The sequence below is a fragment of the Pristiophorus japonicus genome, chromosome 5 (genome assembly GCF_044704955.1).
Source record: "Pristiophorus japonicus isolate sPriJap1 chromosome 5, sPriJap1.hap1, whole genome shotgun sequence".
Taxonomy (NCBI): domain Eukaryota; kingdom Metazoa; phylum Chordata; class Chondrichthyes; family Pristiophoridae; genus Pristiophorus; species Pristiophorus japonicus.
Genome location: NC_091981.1, coordinates 169653765 through 169670115, shown reverse-complemented (window position 1 = coordinate 169670115; position 16351 = coordinate 169653765). Strand labels below are relative to the sequence as shown.

Below are 16351 nucleotides of genomic sequence, written 5' to 3'. Positions count from 1 at the left end.
GATCAAAAAAAACTGATCAGCCACCACAGTCGAGTATTTTTTCCTCCCCGAGCCATATTCTGCTCGAGGGCGGGGGATTTGAGCAGTGCGCTCTTCCACCGGAAACGGCGGGGTGAAACCGCGGTAAAGGAAGGTTTGCAGCGGTGACCTCAGCAGCGTGCGGGCCGCTGAAAATTCACAGATAAAAAGGTAGGATTTTTCCCGGCAAGGTTTTCCAGTCGGTGCACAAATGCAACACCGCTGGAGGTCTGACGCAATCGGGTCCATTTCTTAGTTTGCTAAATAGTTTGTAATTGTTTTGGCTCCATTAAACCTGCTAATGCTGCTCAGAGGTTTTCACAGACTTTTGTCCAACTTTCAGGTCTGACTCTTTAGTGGAGGCCTGGAGGCCTGTAGGCTGTGGGCTGCAGAGACCTGCTTGGCAGGGTTCATCCTGAGGATGGGAGGAGTGTTGGGAGGGCGACACCTGGTACACTTGGTCAGAACAGGGTGGCACGCAGGAGGTGGTGTCGCCGTCAGCACTGTCAAGTGAGGCAGCAGGCAAGGGAGGCAGCAGCCATGGCTGCACAACAGAGAAGGACATGAGATGTGCACAGACCGGCAGCTAGAGAGGGTGGCCAGGAGTGAGATGGCATCAGGAGTAGGGTGAGGGATGATGAACCCACTCCAAATACTGGGAGAGGAGCCTTTCTAACAAGAGCCTCCACAGGAGCCTGAGAATGAGGAGGACCAGGGAGATGGCCAGCAGCCAGCTGCCCCGGGAGGTGGCCAACGCAGACGTAGGGGAAGGAAGCCATACCCTCAAACGTTCTCCTTCCTCCAGTTCAGTGATGAGCAATGCCTGTGAAGGCCACGATTTCAGACAAAAGTACTCCGGGAGCTCTGCACTGTCCTGTGAGAAGATCTACAGTCTCGAACAAGTCTCAGGAGTGTCCTCACTGTGGAGACCAAGGTCACCATCACCGTGAATCTTTATGCCACGGGGTCTTTCCAGTCTGCTACTGCTGACATTGGCAACATCTCCAATTCTCCGCACATCCGGCAGGGCACAGATGCACTGTACAGGAGAAGGGTCCAGTACATCTCCTTCCTGATGACAAGGGACAAACAGGTGGAGCGGCAGGCCGGATTTGCCCGAATGGCAGGTTTCCCGAGGGTTCAGGGTGCCATTGACGGTATACACGTTGGGTTGAGGGTGCCACATCATCACCCCGAGATCTTTGTGAACTGCAAAGGCTTCCACTCTCTGATCGGACCCAGGTAGCAGCCATGATTCGTTCATTCCGCGCCATACCAGTGTGCCCGCCGCCTTCACCAGCCCGAATCAGGATTGTGGTTGGCTGCTTGAGGACAGGGAATATTCCCTGTCCACTTGGCTGCTCACTCCACTGCGGAACTCCAGGACAGCACCAGAGCATACATACAATGACGTTCATTGTGCTACCAGGTGCATCATCGAGCAGTGCATAGGCATCCTTAAGCAGCGGTTCCGGTGCCTGGACCGCTCTGGTGGCACCTTGCAGTACTCTCCTCAACGGGTTTCCATTATAGTCGTGGTCTGTTGCATGCTGCACAACCTGGTCATCATGTGGGGACGGCTGCAAGAGGTCGAGCCAACAGTACCACCTGAGGAGGAGGAGGAGGAGGAGGAAGAGGTGCAGGAGGAAGAGGAGCCCCATCGCCCCAGAGCTAGGAGGCATCGTCCCCATCGCAACCCTGGAAAGGAGGTGCAGCTGTGTCTCATAGCTGCTCGCTTCAGATAATCCCATCCACACATGACCCTTCAGCTCCCACTTTCAATGGCCATCCCAATGAGTGCCTTAACGCAGAATTGCCCAGTCCCAAATGAAACACCTGGCCAGATATATGTGCCAAAAATAAAGATTTATCCCATTTTCCAAAGCACTATAAAAACAGAACATAAAGAATATAATAATACTGTAATAATTTTTTTACCCCTGTGCATCTCACTGTAACACCTGCTACGTGTGACTACCCGAACACTATGCCTAACTGTCATCCATGTAGCTGCATCATGGGTCTGGGAAGGCCGCTGTGGTTGTTGTCTGGGACCTACAGCTGTCATTCTAGGATGCCCTGGAATACCTCTGGGCCTAGAAGGGCCAGGTGCAGACTGGTTAGCACCCCCCCTGGGAGGATGCGTCCTCACATATATGGAGGTGTCTGACATCTCCCCTGCAATCTCCCTCCATGCATTATGTACTGGCGGTTTGCCAGGTCTCCCCATGCCAGCAAATAGTATTCTTCTTCTGAACTCCAAACCATCCATCAGAGTCTCCAGCACCATATTGGTGAACCAGTTGACTCTCCTTGCACCTCTTACACCAGACACCTTCCAGACTCTTTCCCCCTCAGGGACTTGCTGCAAACTCTGCCCCTTAAAAAGACCAGGGAGCAGCTGGCTCGTTAGAAACCCTTACCTGCATGATGAATTTCTCCGTGGTCATAACGCTCAAATACGACAGCCACACCGCTGAAAAATCCACTTTGGAAGGTTTCATTAGCGCTGGAACCCATCTTTTCCACTTTTGGAGCTGAATATGGGGTGGCACAGCCACAAAAATATTTTGGTGCTAATGGCCCCAAAAAGATGGGGGGAGCACCAGCTTTCCAGCAGTACTATATTTCGGGCCTTTCCAGTTTTAGAGGGCAAGTATATGTCTTACAATCTCAGCGCACAATGGAGTGGACAACACTATTATTGAAATGATGCAAGATTAAAAAATTATGTTCACTGGAAACATTAATCATCAATTAATTGCATAGAAATCCTATAAACAAAACTTTAGTCGCTATGAAAAGTTTTGAAAATAAACTATTCTTTTTTATTGATAATTCCTAAATATTCACGGCCAATAATTTATGATGTCACAGCAGAAGAATTCAATAAGATGTTGCGACTACACAGCAAATTTAAAACACGAGGGAAATAATGAGCAACTGAGAAAAATCAATAAATGTAGTTATCTGTGCTTGCAATAATTATAATTGGGACAATTTAGCAGAATTCAATAATCCTTTAAGCAGATTCATATCCTCAAACTATTTTTCTGCATAAATTTAACCTTCCATGTAGATTCCTGTACATTCATATGCATAATCAATGACAGTTCACTCATGACCAAACCAACATTAGTAAAAATCACCAATGATCTGACATATTATAACAGAATGCCCTATTCTGCAAGTTAAAATGTCAAAATTGCTTTAAATTAAGATATACAATTCAATTATGCAATTTTTATATTTTCCCTCATTTCAAAATATAACTTATATGTAATAGTCTGTTAGGGATAATGATGCACGACTGATTCTTGTTTCATTTCAAAAGTATCCATTCCAAGTGAGGCCTTCTGGAACAAGACAACAGTTTTCCAGGAGATGCAATAAAACAGTGCATTATTATAACAGTGCAATAAAACTCTTCATCTTAACTAGCCCAGTGTTAATACTGGTTCACTATCAACATTACAAATTTCATCTCTTTTTGCTACATTAAGCATCGAGTTAATACTCAGCAGTAACTGAAGGTGTGAGTTTACACAATAAACCTTAATTAGGAAAGCACTGGACAGATACAAACTAGGGATTTATGGGTTGGAATTTCGTCAGCCTTCCGCCGCGTTTTAGAAACACAAACATAGAAAATAGGTGTAGGAGTAGGCCCTTCGAGCCTGCACCACCATTCAATATGATCATGGCTGACCATGCACTTCAGTACCCCATTTCTGCTTTCTCTTCATACCCCTTGATCCCATTAGCCATAAAGGCCACATCTAACTCCCTTTTGAATATACCTAATGAACTGGCTTCAACAACTTTCTGTGGTAGAGAATTCCACATGCTCACAACTCTCTGAGTGAAGAGGTTTCTCCTCATTTCAGTCCTAAATGGTTTACCCCTTATCCTTAGACTGTGACCCCTGGTTCTGGACTTCCCCAACATCGGGAACATTCTTCCTGCATCTAACCTGTCCAATACCGTCAGAATTTTATATGGTTCGATGAGATTCCCCTCTCATTCTTCTAAATTCCATTAAATATAAGCCTAGTCGATCCTGTCTATCTTCATATGTCAGTCCTGCCATCCCGGGAATCAGTCTGGTGAACCTTCGCTGCACTCCCTCAACAGCAAGAACGTCCTTCCTCAGATTAGGAGACCAAAACTGTACACAATATTCAAGGTGTGGCCTCACCAAGGCCCTGTACAACTGTATTAAGACCTCCCTGCTCCTATACTCAAATCCTCTTGCTATGAAGGCCAACATGCCATTTGCCTTCTTCACCGCCTGCTGTACCTGTATGCCAACTTTCAATGACTGATGTACCATGACACCCAGGTCTCGTTGCACCTCCCCTTTTACTAATCTGTCACCATTCAGATAATAATCTGCATTCCTGTTTTTAAACACCAAAGTGCATAACCTCACATTTAACTACATTATACCGTATCTACTATGTATTTGCCCACTCACCTAACCTGTCCATGTCACCCTGCAGCCTCTTAGCATCCTCCTCACAGCTGACACTGCCACCCAGCTTAGTGTCACCTGCAAACTTGGAGATATTACACTCAATTCCTTCGTCTAAATCATTAATGTATGTTGTAAATAGCTGGGGTCCCAGCACTGAACCTTGCGGTACCCTACTAGTCAGTGCCTGCCATTCTGAAAAGTACCCATTTATTCTTACTCTTTGCTTCCTGTCTGCTAACCAGTTCACTATCCACATCAATACATTACCCCCAATACCATGTGCTTTAATTTTGCACACTAATCTCTTGTGTGGGGCCTGTTGAAAGTCCAAATACACCTCATCTACTGGCTCCCCCTTGTCCACTCGAGTAGTTACATCCTCAAAAAATTCTAGAATATTTGTCAAGCATGATTTCCCTTTCATAAATCCATGCTGACTTGGACCGATCCTGTCACTGCTTTCCAAATGCGCTACTGTTACATCTTTAATAATTGATTCCAACATTTTCCCCAGCACCGATGTCAGGCTGACCGGTCTATAATTCCCTGTTTGCTCTCTCCCTCCTTTTTTAAAAAGTGGGGTTACATTAGCTACCCTCCAGTCCAAACGAACTGATTCAGAGTCTATAGAATGTTGGAAAATGACCACCAATGCATCCACTATGTCTAGGGCCAATTCCTTATGTACTCTGGGATGCCGCCTATCAGGCCCTGGGGATTTATCTGCCTTGAATCCCATCAATTTCCCCAACACAATTTCCCGCCTAATACGGATTTCCTTTAGTTCCTCTTTCTCGCTAGACCCTCGGTCCCCTAGTATTTCCAGAGGTTATTTGTGTCTTCCTTAGTGAAGACAGAACCAAAGTATTTGTTCAATTGGTCTGCCATTTCTTTGTTCCCCATTATAAATTCACCTGATTCTGACTGCAAGGGACCTACATTTGTCTTCACTAATCTTTTTCTCTTCACGTATCTGTAGAAGCTTTTGCAGTCAGTTTTTATGTTCTCTGCAAGTTTACTCTCATATTCTATTTTTCCCTTCTTAATTAAACTCTTTGTCCTACTCTGCTGAATTCTAAATTTCTCCCAGTCCTCAGGTTTGCGGCTTTTTCTGTCCAATTTATATGCCTCTTCCTTGGATTTAACACTATCCCTAATTTCCCTTGTAAGCCACGGTTGAGCCACCTTCCCCTTTTTATTTTTACGCCACACAGGGATGTACAATTGTTGGAAGTTCATCCATGTGATCTTTAAATGTCTGCCATTGCCTATCCACCGTCAATCCTTTAAGCATCATTCGCCAGTCTATCCTAGCCAATTCATGTCTCATACCATTGAAGTTACCTTTCTTTAAGTTCAGGACCCTAGTCTCTGAATTAACTGTGTCACTCTCCATCTTAATAAAGAATTCTACCATATTATGGTCACTCTTCCCCAAGGGGCCTCGCACAACAAGATTGCTAATTAATCCTCTCATTACACAACACCCAGTCTAGGATGGCCAGCTCTCTAGTTGGTTCCTCGACATATCGGTCCAGAAAACCATCCCTTATACATTCCAGGAAATCCTCCTCCACCGTATTGCTACTGTTTTTCGGCGGTATTTCCTCGTTTTGGGTGGAATTTCATTTGAAGTGTTCCGCCGGCAGTTTTGAAATACCGCTGTGGAAACAGACCGCCGGAGTGCAACACTGGAAAAACCGCTTCCGCCCAAGTTTGGTGGTAGTGGTGATCCGTAGTTGCGGGGGGAAAAAAAGCCGAGGAGAAAGCTGTCGGTGCAGCCCTTCGATTGGCGGTAGGTATGAAACCCTGCAAAAAAAGGTAAGTTAAAGTTTTTTTAAAATTCTTTTGCAGCGATTCACTGGAAAAGGGTCTTGTGAATGGTTTACGATTTTTTTATTTTTTGCAAAAATATTTTGTGTTTTCCCCCCCCTCCCTCGGCCCAACTTGTAGTCTCGGACTAAATTTGACGAGGATCGCGTTTTCCGCCGAGAATCCACGTGAAATGCCGATTTTTCCCGCTGGGTCGATTTTTTCCAATTTTTAATTAATTTTACGTTGTTCTTAATAGCACATTCATCGTGTTTTTTTTCGCCGGTAAACTGGTGGTGGCGGTTTTTGATCAAATTCCAGCTCCATGAGCTCTAATTGGAAATATGTTGAAGGCAACAATGCTGTCACAGTTAATATAAGAACAAAAGAAACAGGAGCAGGAGTAGGCCATACGGCCACTCGAGCCTGCTCCACCATTTAATACAATCATGGCTGATCTGATTATGGACTTCCCTGCCCGCTCCCTATAACCCCTTATTGGTTAAGAAACTGTCTATCTCTGTCTTAAATGTATTCAATGACCCAGCTTCCGCAGCTCTCTGAGGCAGCGAATTCCACAGATTTACATCCCTCAGAGAAGAAATTTCTCCTCGTTTCAATTTTAAATGGGCGGCCCCTTATTTTAAGATTGTGCCCTCTAGTTCAAGTCTCCCCTTTCAGTGGAAACATCCTCTCTGCATCGACTTTGTCAAACCCCCTCATAACCTTATATGTTTCGATAAGATCATCTCTCATTCTTCTGAATTCCAATGAGTAGAAGCCCAACCTACTCAACCTTTCCTCATAAGTCAACCCCCTCATCTCCGGTATCAACCTAGTGAACCTTCTCTGAATTGCCTCCAAAGCAAGTATATCCTTTCTTAAATATGGAAACCAAAACTGCATGCAGTATTTCAGGTGTGGCCTCAACAATAACCTGTACAACTGTAGCAAGACTTCCCTGCTTTTATACTCCATCCCCTTTGCAATAAAGGCCAAGACTCCCAGGTCCCACTGTACTGCAGCACTTTGCAATTTTTCTCCATTTAAATAATAACTTGCTCTTTGATTTTTTTCTGCTAAAGTGCATGACCTCACATTTTCCAACATTATACTCCATCTGCCAAATTTTTGTCCACTCACTTAGCCTGTCTATGTCCTTTTGCAGGTTTTTTGTGTCCTCCTCACACATTGCTTTTCCTCCCATCTTTGTATCGTCAGCAAACTTGGCTACGTTACACTCAGTCCCTTCTTCCAAGTCGTTAATACAGATTGTAAATAGTTGGGGTCCCAGCATTGATCCCTGCGGCACCCCACTAGTTACTAATTGCCAACCCAAGAATGAACCATTTATTCTAACTCTGTTTTCTGTTAGTTAGCTAATCCTCTATCCATGCTAATATATTACTCCCAACCCCGTAAACTTTTATCTTGTGCAGTAACCTTTTATGTGGCACCTTATCAAATGCCTTCTGGAAGTCCAAATACAGTACATTCACTGGATCGTCTTTATTCTGCCTGTTCGTTACATCCTCAAAGAATTCCAGCAAGTGTGTCAAACATGACTTCTCCATCATAAATCCATGCTGACTCTGCCTGACTGAATTATGTTTTTCCAAATGTCCTGCTACTGCTTCTTTAATAATGGACTCCAACATTTTCCCAACCACAGATGTTAGGCTAACTGGTCTATAGTTTCCTGCTTTTTGTCTGCCTCCTTTTTTAAATAAGGCCGTTACATTTGCCGTTTTCTGCTGGACCTCCCCAGAATCCAGGGAATTATGGTAAATTACAACCAATGCATCCACTATCCCTGCCGCTACTTCTCTTAAGACCCTAGGATGCAAACCAACAGGTCCAGGGGATTTATCCACCTTTAGGCCCATTATCTTACTGAGTACCACCTCCTTAGTGATTGTGATTGTGTTAAGCTCCTCCCCCCCGCCCATCCACAGCCCCTTGACTATCCACTGCTGGGATATTTTAGGCTGGCAAACTAAATCTTTGTGGAAAGGGGGAAGTAAGTAGTATTGTGTGGAAAGTATTGAGTATTTGAGGAGTAGTCAGTACTTGGAGAGTATTTAGTAACAAAGAGTGTTTGCGAGATTGGGTTTGGAAGTACTTGGACTGGATGGAGTTGTGGGATTATGAGAATTTGGGTTCATGAGGGAAAGTAAAGGCTTGGAGTTATTGAGTAATATTAGGAGGCGGAAGGCATTGAGTATAGAATGGTGATAGTTGGCAGGTATATTTGTTCAGAGTTTCTGCCATCTCCATGTTCCCCATCACTAATTCCCTGGTCTTGTCCTTTAAGGGACCAACATTTACTTTAGCCACCCTTTTCCTTTTCATATACCTATAGAAACTCTTGCTATCTGTTTTTATATTTCGTGCTAATTTACTTTCATAATCTAGCTTCCCTTTCTTAATCATTTTTTTAGTCATTCTTTGCTGGCTTTTCAAAGCATCCCAATCTTCTGTCCTCCCACTAGTTTTGGACACTTTGTATGCCCTTGTTTTTAATTGGATGCCGTCCTTTATTTCTTTAGTTAGCCACGGATGGCTCTCTTTTCTTTTGTACTCTTTCCTCCTCACTGGAATGTATTTTTCTTGAGTTGTGAAATATCTCCTTAAATGTACGCCACTGTTCATCAACTGTCTTACACTTTAATCTATTTTCCCAATCCACTTTAGCCAACTCTGCCCTCATACCTTTGTAATCTCCTTTATTTGAGCTTAGTACTCTGGTTTGAGATCCAACTTTCTCATCCTCCATCTGAATTTGAAATTCAACCATGCTATGATGACTATGAAAATAGCGCTAAGCTGCATCAGTTAACGCCGGCGAAAGTTTCCACTAATTTGATAATTAAAACCGCCCGGTGAGAAAATGGTTCTTACACCAAGATTCTCAGTGGTTTCTGGGCGGTTATACCCGAAAGTAGCGAGACCGGGGCGGTTTTTAAAACTTAAAAAAATAATTAATCTGAAGGAGGGGGGAAAACTCAAAAAATATTTTTTCACTGAAACAAAAAATAAAAAGTCAGAAAACATTCTCAAGACACTTTTTAATGTAATCACCATTTTAGAATTTAAAAAATTATTATAAAAAACTTTAACTTACCTTTCTTTGCAGGATACTCACCTACCGCCCTGTTTCAGGCAGCTTTTCGTGGGCAGTTTCTTCGCCGGTGTGTACGGGTCTTCTGTTGAGGCCAAACTTAGACCCCGACGGTTTTCTCGGTGGTGCACGTGGGCGTTTTGCTACCCAGCGGTCTTTTCAAAATGTGGATGAAACTCTTTAAAAAAATAAAGAGAAATCTTTCGCCGGGCACTTTATCGTCAAAAAACAGCTGTACCGCTGAGAAAACCGCCGAAAATGAAGGCGAAAGTTTATTCCATTGTATTTTTGAAACTAATATAAAATGCAACAATTCTCTATAGAAATACCAACAAACCATATAATCAATGATTTTAATTCTTCTAAAAACTTCTCGTTTGAGGTTGGCGATACAAGTGTGATCTGAATATCGCCCACTGTTTTTGAGACCACTTCAAAGAAGCAACATCACACCGCTTAAGGTATTACTGACTGACATAAAGGCAATTTTCTAAATTTTTACATGAAAGTTTACAATGCTCTCAGGTGGCTCCCTGGACGCCCTTTACTTTTAAGTTAGCATCAACAATGTTACAGACTTTCTAGTATTGTTAAGCAAAGCTCTGTGCATGTATTTAAAGAATAGTAAGACTTGCATTTATATAGTGCCTTTTACGACTACCTGACATCCCAAAACGTTTTACAGCCAATTAAGTACTTTAGATGTGTAGTCTCTGTTGTAATGTAGGAAACAGCGGCAGCCAATTTGCGCACAGGAAGCTCCCATAAACAGCAATGTGATAATGACCAGATAATCTGTTTGTGATGTTGATTGAGGGATAAATATTGACCAGGACACCAGGGATAACTCTCCTGTTTTTCTTCAAAATAGTGCCAAATGATCTTTTGCATCCATCTCAAAGAGCAGACTTGGTTTAACCTCTCATCCGAAAGGCGGCATCTCCGACAGTGCGGCACTCCCTCAGCACAGCTGAGATTTTTGTGCTCAAGTCATGGGTGTGGGACTTGAACCCACAACCTTCTGATTCAGAGGTGAGAGTGCTACCCACAGCTAATGCAGCGCACACCTGCAAAACTCTAATTTTCCCAAGTAGAAGGTAATGTGCAGTTGGTAGTAGAACCTGGTGCTACTGGTTCCACACCACTCTGCAGTGTATAGCGGTATCAAAATACAGGCTGTTGTCAGTCTGCCCCTTTTACTTTACAGTGCAGATCTCTGCAGTGCAAAGATTCGATTGCTTTGAGTGTAAATGATGATATTTATGGGTCTGCAGTGCTGTCGATCCACAAGTATCGGGCACTTTTATGATTGAGTACAACTATACTATGGAACACAGCTGGCGGAAGAAGACTTATGCACCTCTCGTCACCAGTACTATACTGCTGTAATATAAAAGTACTTGCAGTTTAACAGCAGCAAAAGCCTAGATGCAAACAAGTGAAAGCAGGGACACATAATACAAATTACCCAATGATGGCAAAGGCGATAAGACAGTAATCAACACACACAAGTCATCATTCTATCCAACAGTAGTCAAACTATTAAAACCAACTGCTGGGCAAGACACCTCATGGGAATAAAAAAAGATAGCATCACTGCTAAAAGACATGACAAACAATGCTGGAATCAGACAATACTGACAAACCGTTCAGCAAGAAACTGTCTGATAGTCAATCAATGACATTGCTCCTCTACAAATAACAGATATCATCAAGCACCAAACAGCTACAGTAGACTCATCAACAAACATAACAAGCACATCAGATATAATTAAATGAATCAGCCTATAATGACCTGTGCAGAAGATATAACTCACTAAAATATCAAAGAAAAATCCATTCTAAAGCTAAGTACATTGATCTCTTTACAATTGGTGGATCAATTAGTATATACCTGTACAAGTCTGGATCAATGTCACCTTCCAAGCCCAACCAATTCTAAAGTCTCGCTTCCTAGCTCCGTATCCCAGTGAAGAGAAAAATATTGTGCACAGGAAATCACAAGAATCCCTCTTTTTCCATTCGCAAACAAATTCTCAACCACAGGCTGTTTGATGTTTGGGTAGTTGATGAGAGCACAGAAAGACTTGGAGACTTTGGACTGAGGTGCCAATGGAAAGCCACTTTTCCATAAACAAGTGCATATTTCAACAATTCTGGTCCAGCAAGTCATGTATAAAGTGGAGAGAGGAACTCTCCAGAAAGGATTAACTGGTTAAAGTAGAAAATAGATGGCAACAGTCAACTTATTCCTTTTTTTCCTCTGAACTCACTGATTAGCAGATGGATTTACTGCCATACCAAGGGTATAATCTAAAAATGGTGGGGTTATTGTGAATGTCTACATTGTAAGCAAGTTCTCCAGATCAGTGTACTTGATGCTGCTGTATGCTTTATGTGCATTTATCTTGCTTTTTGAGATGGTGATAAATAGAATTAATTTTTGTAGAGATGGAATTAAAATATGTAACTTGTTCTGGAGTACAAAATAACACGAGTTGATATGAATCCAGTTGCCAAGTGGCGTGCCGCTCCAAAAGGGAAGAGAACAATCACACAAATACAGAACAGTTTGACTTGATGGAAACAACTATTAGGGAGAGCTAGGAATTAAGATTTTGGAATCAAAGGTTTGTTTTATTTTAACTTTGATGAATTCAAGTGAGATTTACAACATGCTTGTAGCCATTAAGTATTGCAGGTCTATGTCCTGTAGTATGAAGGATTCATGGTCTGTAACTGGAATGCGAATTGTTAAATAGCGTGCCTGATTCACTAGTAAATGTATTTTATTTTAGTACTTTATAGTATTTTATTTTAGTACTTTGAGACATCTGGTGGCCGTGAAAGGCGCTTTCTTTCTTTATAGTTTTCTGCAGTAGGTTCACAGTCAGTATGCAATGACAGTGGATTGGGTCTGTGGTGGATCCGTTGGTCAAGATCACGGCTTGCATGTCGTCGTGGAGCAGGCGGAGGATGGCAACAAACTTCTGGGGACAGCCAAAACGGAGGAGGACGCTCCACAGTTAATGCAGGAATGGAAGGTTGATTTCAATGGCTTTACTTTAGGGTTGTGGGCATTTAGGTAAATTACAGTATTTGCAGTTAGTGGTTTTCTTGGTTTTCAAGAGTTGTATTTTGTGTACTGCAACAATACTAAAAGATTTGTTAAGATTCATTTTCAGCAAAGATCTTAGAATCATAGAATGATATAGTACAGGAAGCCATTCAACCATTTTTCTTGTGCTGACTTTTTAAAAGAGCTATTCAATTAGTCCCATTCCCATGGTTACTGACCCATTTGCCACTGGAAACAGTTTGTCGTTATTTACTCTATCAAAACCCTTCATGATTTTGAACATCTCTATTAAATCTCCCCTTAACCTTCTTTGCTCTAAAGAGAACACCCCCAGCCCCTAGTCCCTCCACATAACTGAAGTCCCTCAGCCCTGGTACCATTCTACTGCATCCTTCCTAAAGTGTGGCGCCCAGAATTGACACAATACTCCAGCTGGGACTGAACCAGTCATTTATACAGACCTTTTGCATAGCCTAATAACCCTTCATAAAGCAGTGACAGAAATGACAGTTTAAATACACAGAAAAAAGTCAACAAAAATTCTAAATTCATTTTGTGAACCTCTCTCAGAACACAATTGAAAGGATGTTTTTAAAAAAACTAAAAATACAATTGGAGGGGTTTACCCTTAACACTTTATCAGCAACTTTATAAATCATATATCATAAACTAAAAAAGTGAATCACTGTGCATAAAAAACTTATGTTGTATTCAGTGACTTACATAATTCATATATCATAAACTAAAAAAGTGAATCACTATGGGGAAAAAAACTGCAGTGTTGTATTCAGTGACTTACATAATAGCAGAACTGTGTGGAATGCTTGAACTGGTGTTTCTTGGAACATCAGGGATGTCAGGTCAACTTAATATAGCAAATTACTGAAAGTAAACTAACTTATGGAAAACTATTTAGGTAGAGTTTGGACATCAAATTACTAAAGGTTTAGTGTCTTTGGGCCCAAATTTGACCCAAGCGTTTTTTCGGCGCACTCATGTGAGATGCGACAACTTACTACGATCCAAACGGCGCCAAAAAGATATCCCTGGATTCTGGCCCCTCTGCTGACTCTCCCGGGGCCTGGCGCGGCATGGCAAGTCCATTGGGGGACGGAGCTAGGGCCCTGCGCCTAAAAGAGTGCTGGCAGCTGTCCGCATGCGCAGTAGAGCGTTAGTGCATGCGCAGTAGCTCCTCCCATGATTATGATGATGCGGGCCTGCAGTGTGGGACCCAACGCGTCCCGCCCCTATCCCGGGTTGAGTGGCCTGCCGCACAGGCTGGCTGCTGCCTTCCCGCGCTGAGGGCTACAAGAAACAGGTTGGTGGGGCGAGACTTTTGATCGGGGGGGGGGAGGGAGGAGAGAGGAGAGAGGAGAGTTTTGATGAGGGAGGGGGAGGGGGGGGGGGGGTTTAAGAGAAGAGAGGAGAGTTTTGATCCGGTGGTTGGGGGGCGGGAAGAAAGGAGAGTTTTGATGGGGGGTGGGGGGGGGAGGGTGTGATAAATGTGTAGCCAGTAATTTTAATGAGCTTACCCAAGACTTTCCTTAACCCTGTTGATGAAAATACTTTTCTACGAGCAGGAGGCACTTTATTTTTTTATTTGCATATTTTGAAAAAGTTATGTAAAGATGTTTTGTCTCTTTACTTCTTTTATTTTTGCAGTTTAAGCTTCCATGAATGCTTCTGTTGTATAGTAAATTAACTTTGCGAAGTTTGTCAGTCCTGTATAGCTGTTTGATCCTATTCACATTCTTTAGTCAAGTCATTAAGTACCTACCTGCGCTGATTTCTTAACTCTCTGCAAGGGTTTTCTGTGCGGCCACAAGTGGCCACATACGCTGGCCTAAGTTAGATTGGAGCAATTATTAGCTGTCCAAACTGGCTTAAATGGCCAAAACGGGCGTAGGTGGCTGGTAACGCCCCCTTTTCAAAAAAAAACTAAACTTAAAAAAAAAATCCTAACTCACTTACACTGGCGCAAATTGAATGTGCAGAATGGGAATTTTTAAGATACTCCATAAAAATCAAGTTGCTCCAAAAAAAACAGCAACTCCTGGGCAAATTTGGGCCCATAAAGTGTAGCATACAATTCCTCTAAATAAGTATTCTTACCTGAATCAGATTTGGCCATTTCATCTTGTTTCCAGAGAGACCAGGTTCGGTCTCGTGAAACTCCCAACAAGAATCGGTCATCTGGTGAAAATGCCAACTGAGTGACAGTCAGGCTGTGCAATGGCAAGCTGAGCAGCTGCTTCCATTTGGAGGTACTCCACAGAATAATTGCTGCATGTTCCACTTTAGAGGCCTATAAAAAAAATCATGCAGAAAAATTATGGAAGACACTAGATCTTTGTGGGCAGCTTTCTTCGAGGTCAGTGGCAACCACTAACCGCAAAATCTGGGCTAATGAAATAGAAGAGAGATGGATAAGAACAGAAAGACTTGCATTTATACAGCATCTTATGTCAATTAGAAACATAAAATGCCTGTGTTATTTTGGCAAACTTAGATGAATTTACACAAAGGAGAAACAAGACAATGGAGAACACAGAAATTTAAATGATTACAAAACGTGTAGTTTTACCACTGTTTGTTTCCATGTCAAAAGTTTGTGATTTAGGCCGCATTTATACTATAATCTTTGTGCCAATGCAGTAGTTTTGGGTGCAAAAAATGCAGTATAGCTCAGGAGACTGTTGAATGCACTAAAACCATGAGATATGAGACAATACACCAGTATTAAGGAGTTTCAGTATTTTGACCCAGCGACGTGAAGGAATAGTGATATATGTCCCAGTTAATATGCCGTGACTTAAGAAGGGAACTTGGAGGTGGTGGTGTTCCCATGCCCCTGCTGCCTTTGTCCTTCTAGGTGGTGGAGGTCATGGGTTTGAGAGATGCTGTTAAAGAAGCCTTGGCGAGTTGCTGCAGAGCATCTGTGGATAGTAAACAATGTAGCCATGATGAACCTGGAATATTAGGTTCTTCACTGAAACACCTGTGAACTCATCTCTTTTTGGCGTGGAAGCAAGTCATCCTCAATTCAAGGGACCGTCTATGATAATGATGGATGCACCGGTGGAGTGGAAGTGGGTGTTTAAGATGGTAGATAGTTTGCTGATGAAGTGGGCTGCTTTGTCCTGGATGTTGTTGAGCTTCTTGCGAGTTGTTGCAGCTGAAGCCATCCAGGCAAGTGCGGAGTATTCCATCACACTCCTAACTTTTGCCTTGTAGGTGGTGAAGATGCTTTGAGGAGGTAAGCCACTCGCAGCTCAATACCCAGCCTCTAACCTTCCAGAAGAGACAGCATTTATCTGGCTGGACTAGTACAGTATCTGGTCAAAGGCCACCGCATTGATGGTGAGGGGATTCGGCGATGGTAATCCCATTGAATGTCAAGGGCAGTGGTTAGACTCTCTCTTGTTGGAGATGGTAATTTCCTGGCACTTGAGTGGCACGAATTGTTAATTGCCACATACCAGTCCTGCATGTTGTTCAGGTTTGCTGCATGGAGTGATTCATTATCTAAATAATTGCGAATGGAGATGAACACTGTGCGACCACTTCTGATCCTATGATGGAGGGGAGGTCATTGATGAAGCAGCTGAAGAGGATTGGGCCTAGGACACTGCCCTGAGGAACTCCTTCAGCAATGTCCTGTAAGAATTAGGAGCAGGAGTAGGCCATTCAGCCCCTTGAGCCTGCTCCATCATTCAATAAGATCATGACTGATCTTCTACCTCAATACCATTTTCCTCCACTGTCCCCATATCCCTTGATTCCCTTAATATCCAAAAATCTATCGATCTCTGCCTTGAATATACTCAACAACTGAGCCTCCACA

At 42.9% G+C, this 16351-nt stretch overlaps 1 protein-coding gene across 3 annotated transcripts in view; it reads right to left on the bottom strand.

Moving 5' to 3' along the window:
• Nucleotides 1-16351, bottom strand: part of elp2 (elongator acetyltransferase complex subunit 2) — a 197779-nt gene that overhangs the window by 25871 nt on the left and 155557 nt on the right. For all 3 annotated transcript variants that reach the window (XM_070881084.1, XM_070881085.1, XM_070881086.1), the window contains one exon: nucleotides 14620-14812. In XM_070881084.1, the coding sequence (XP_070737185.1) occupies nucleotides 14620-14812 (193 nt within the window). The remainder of the gene's footprint in view (nucleotides 1-14619; nucleotides 14813-16351) is intronic.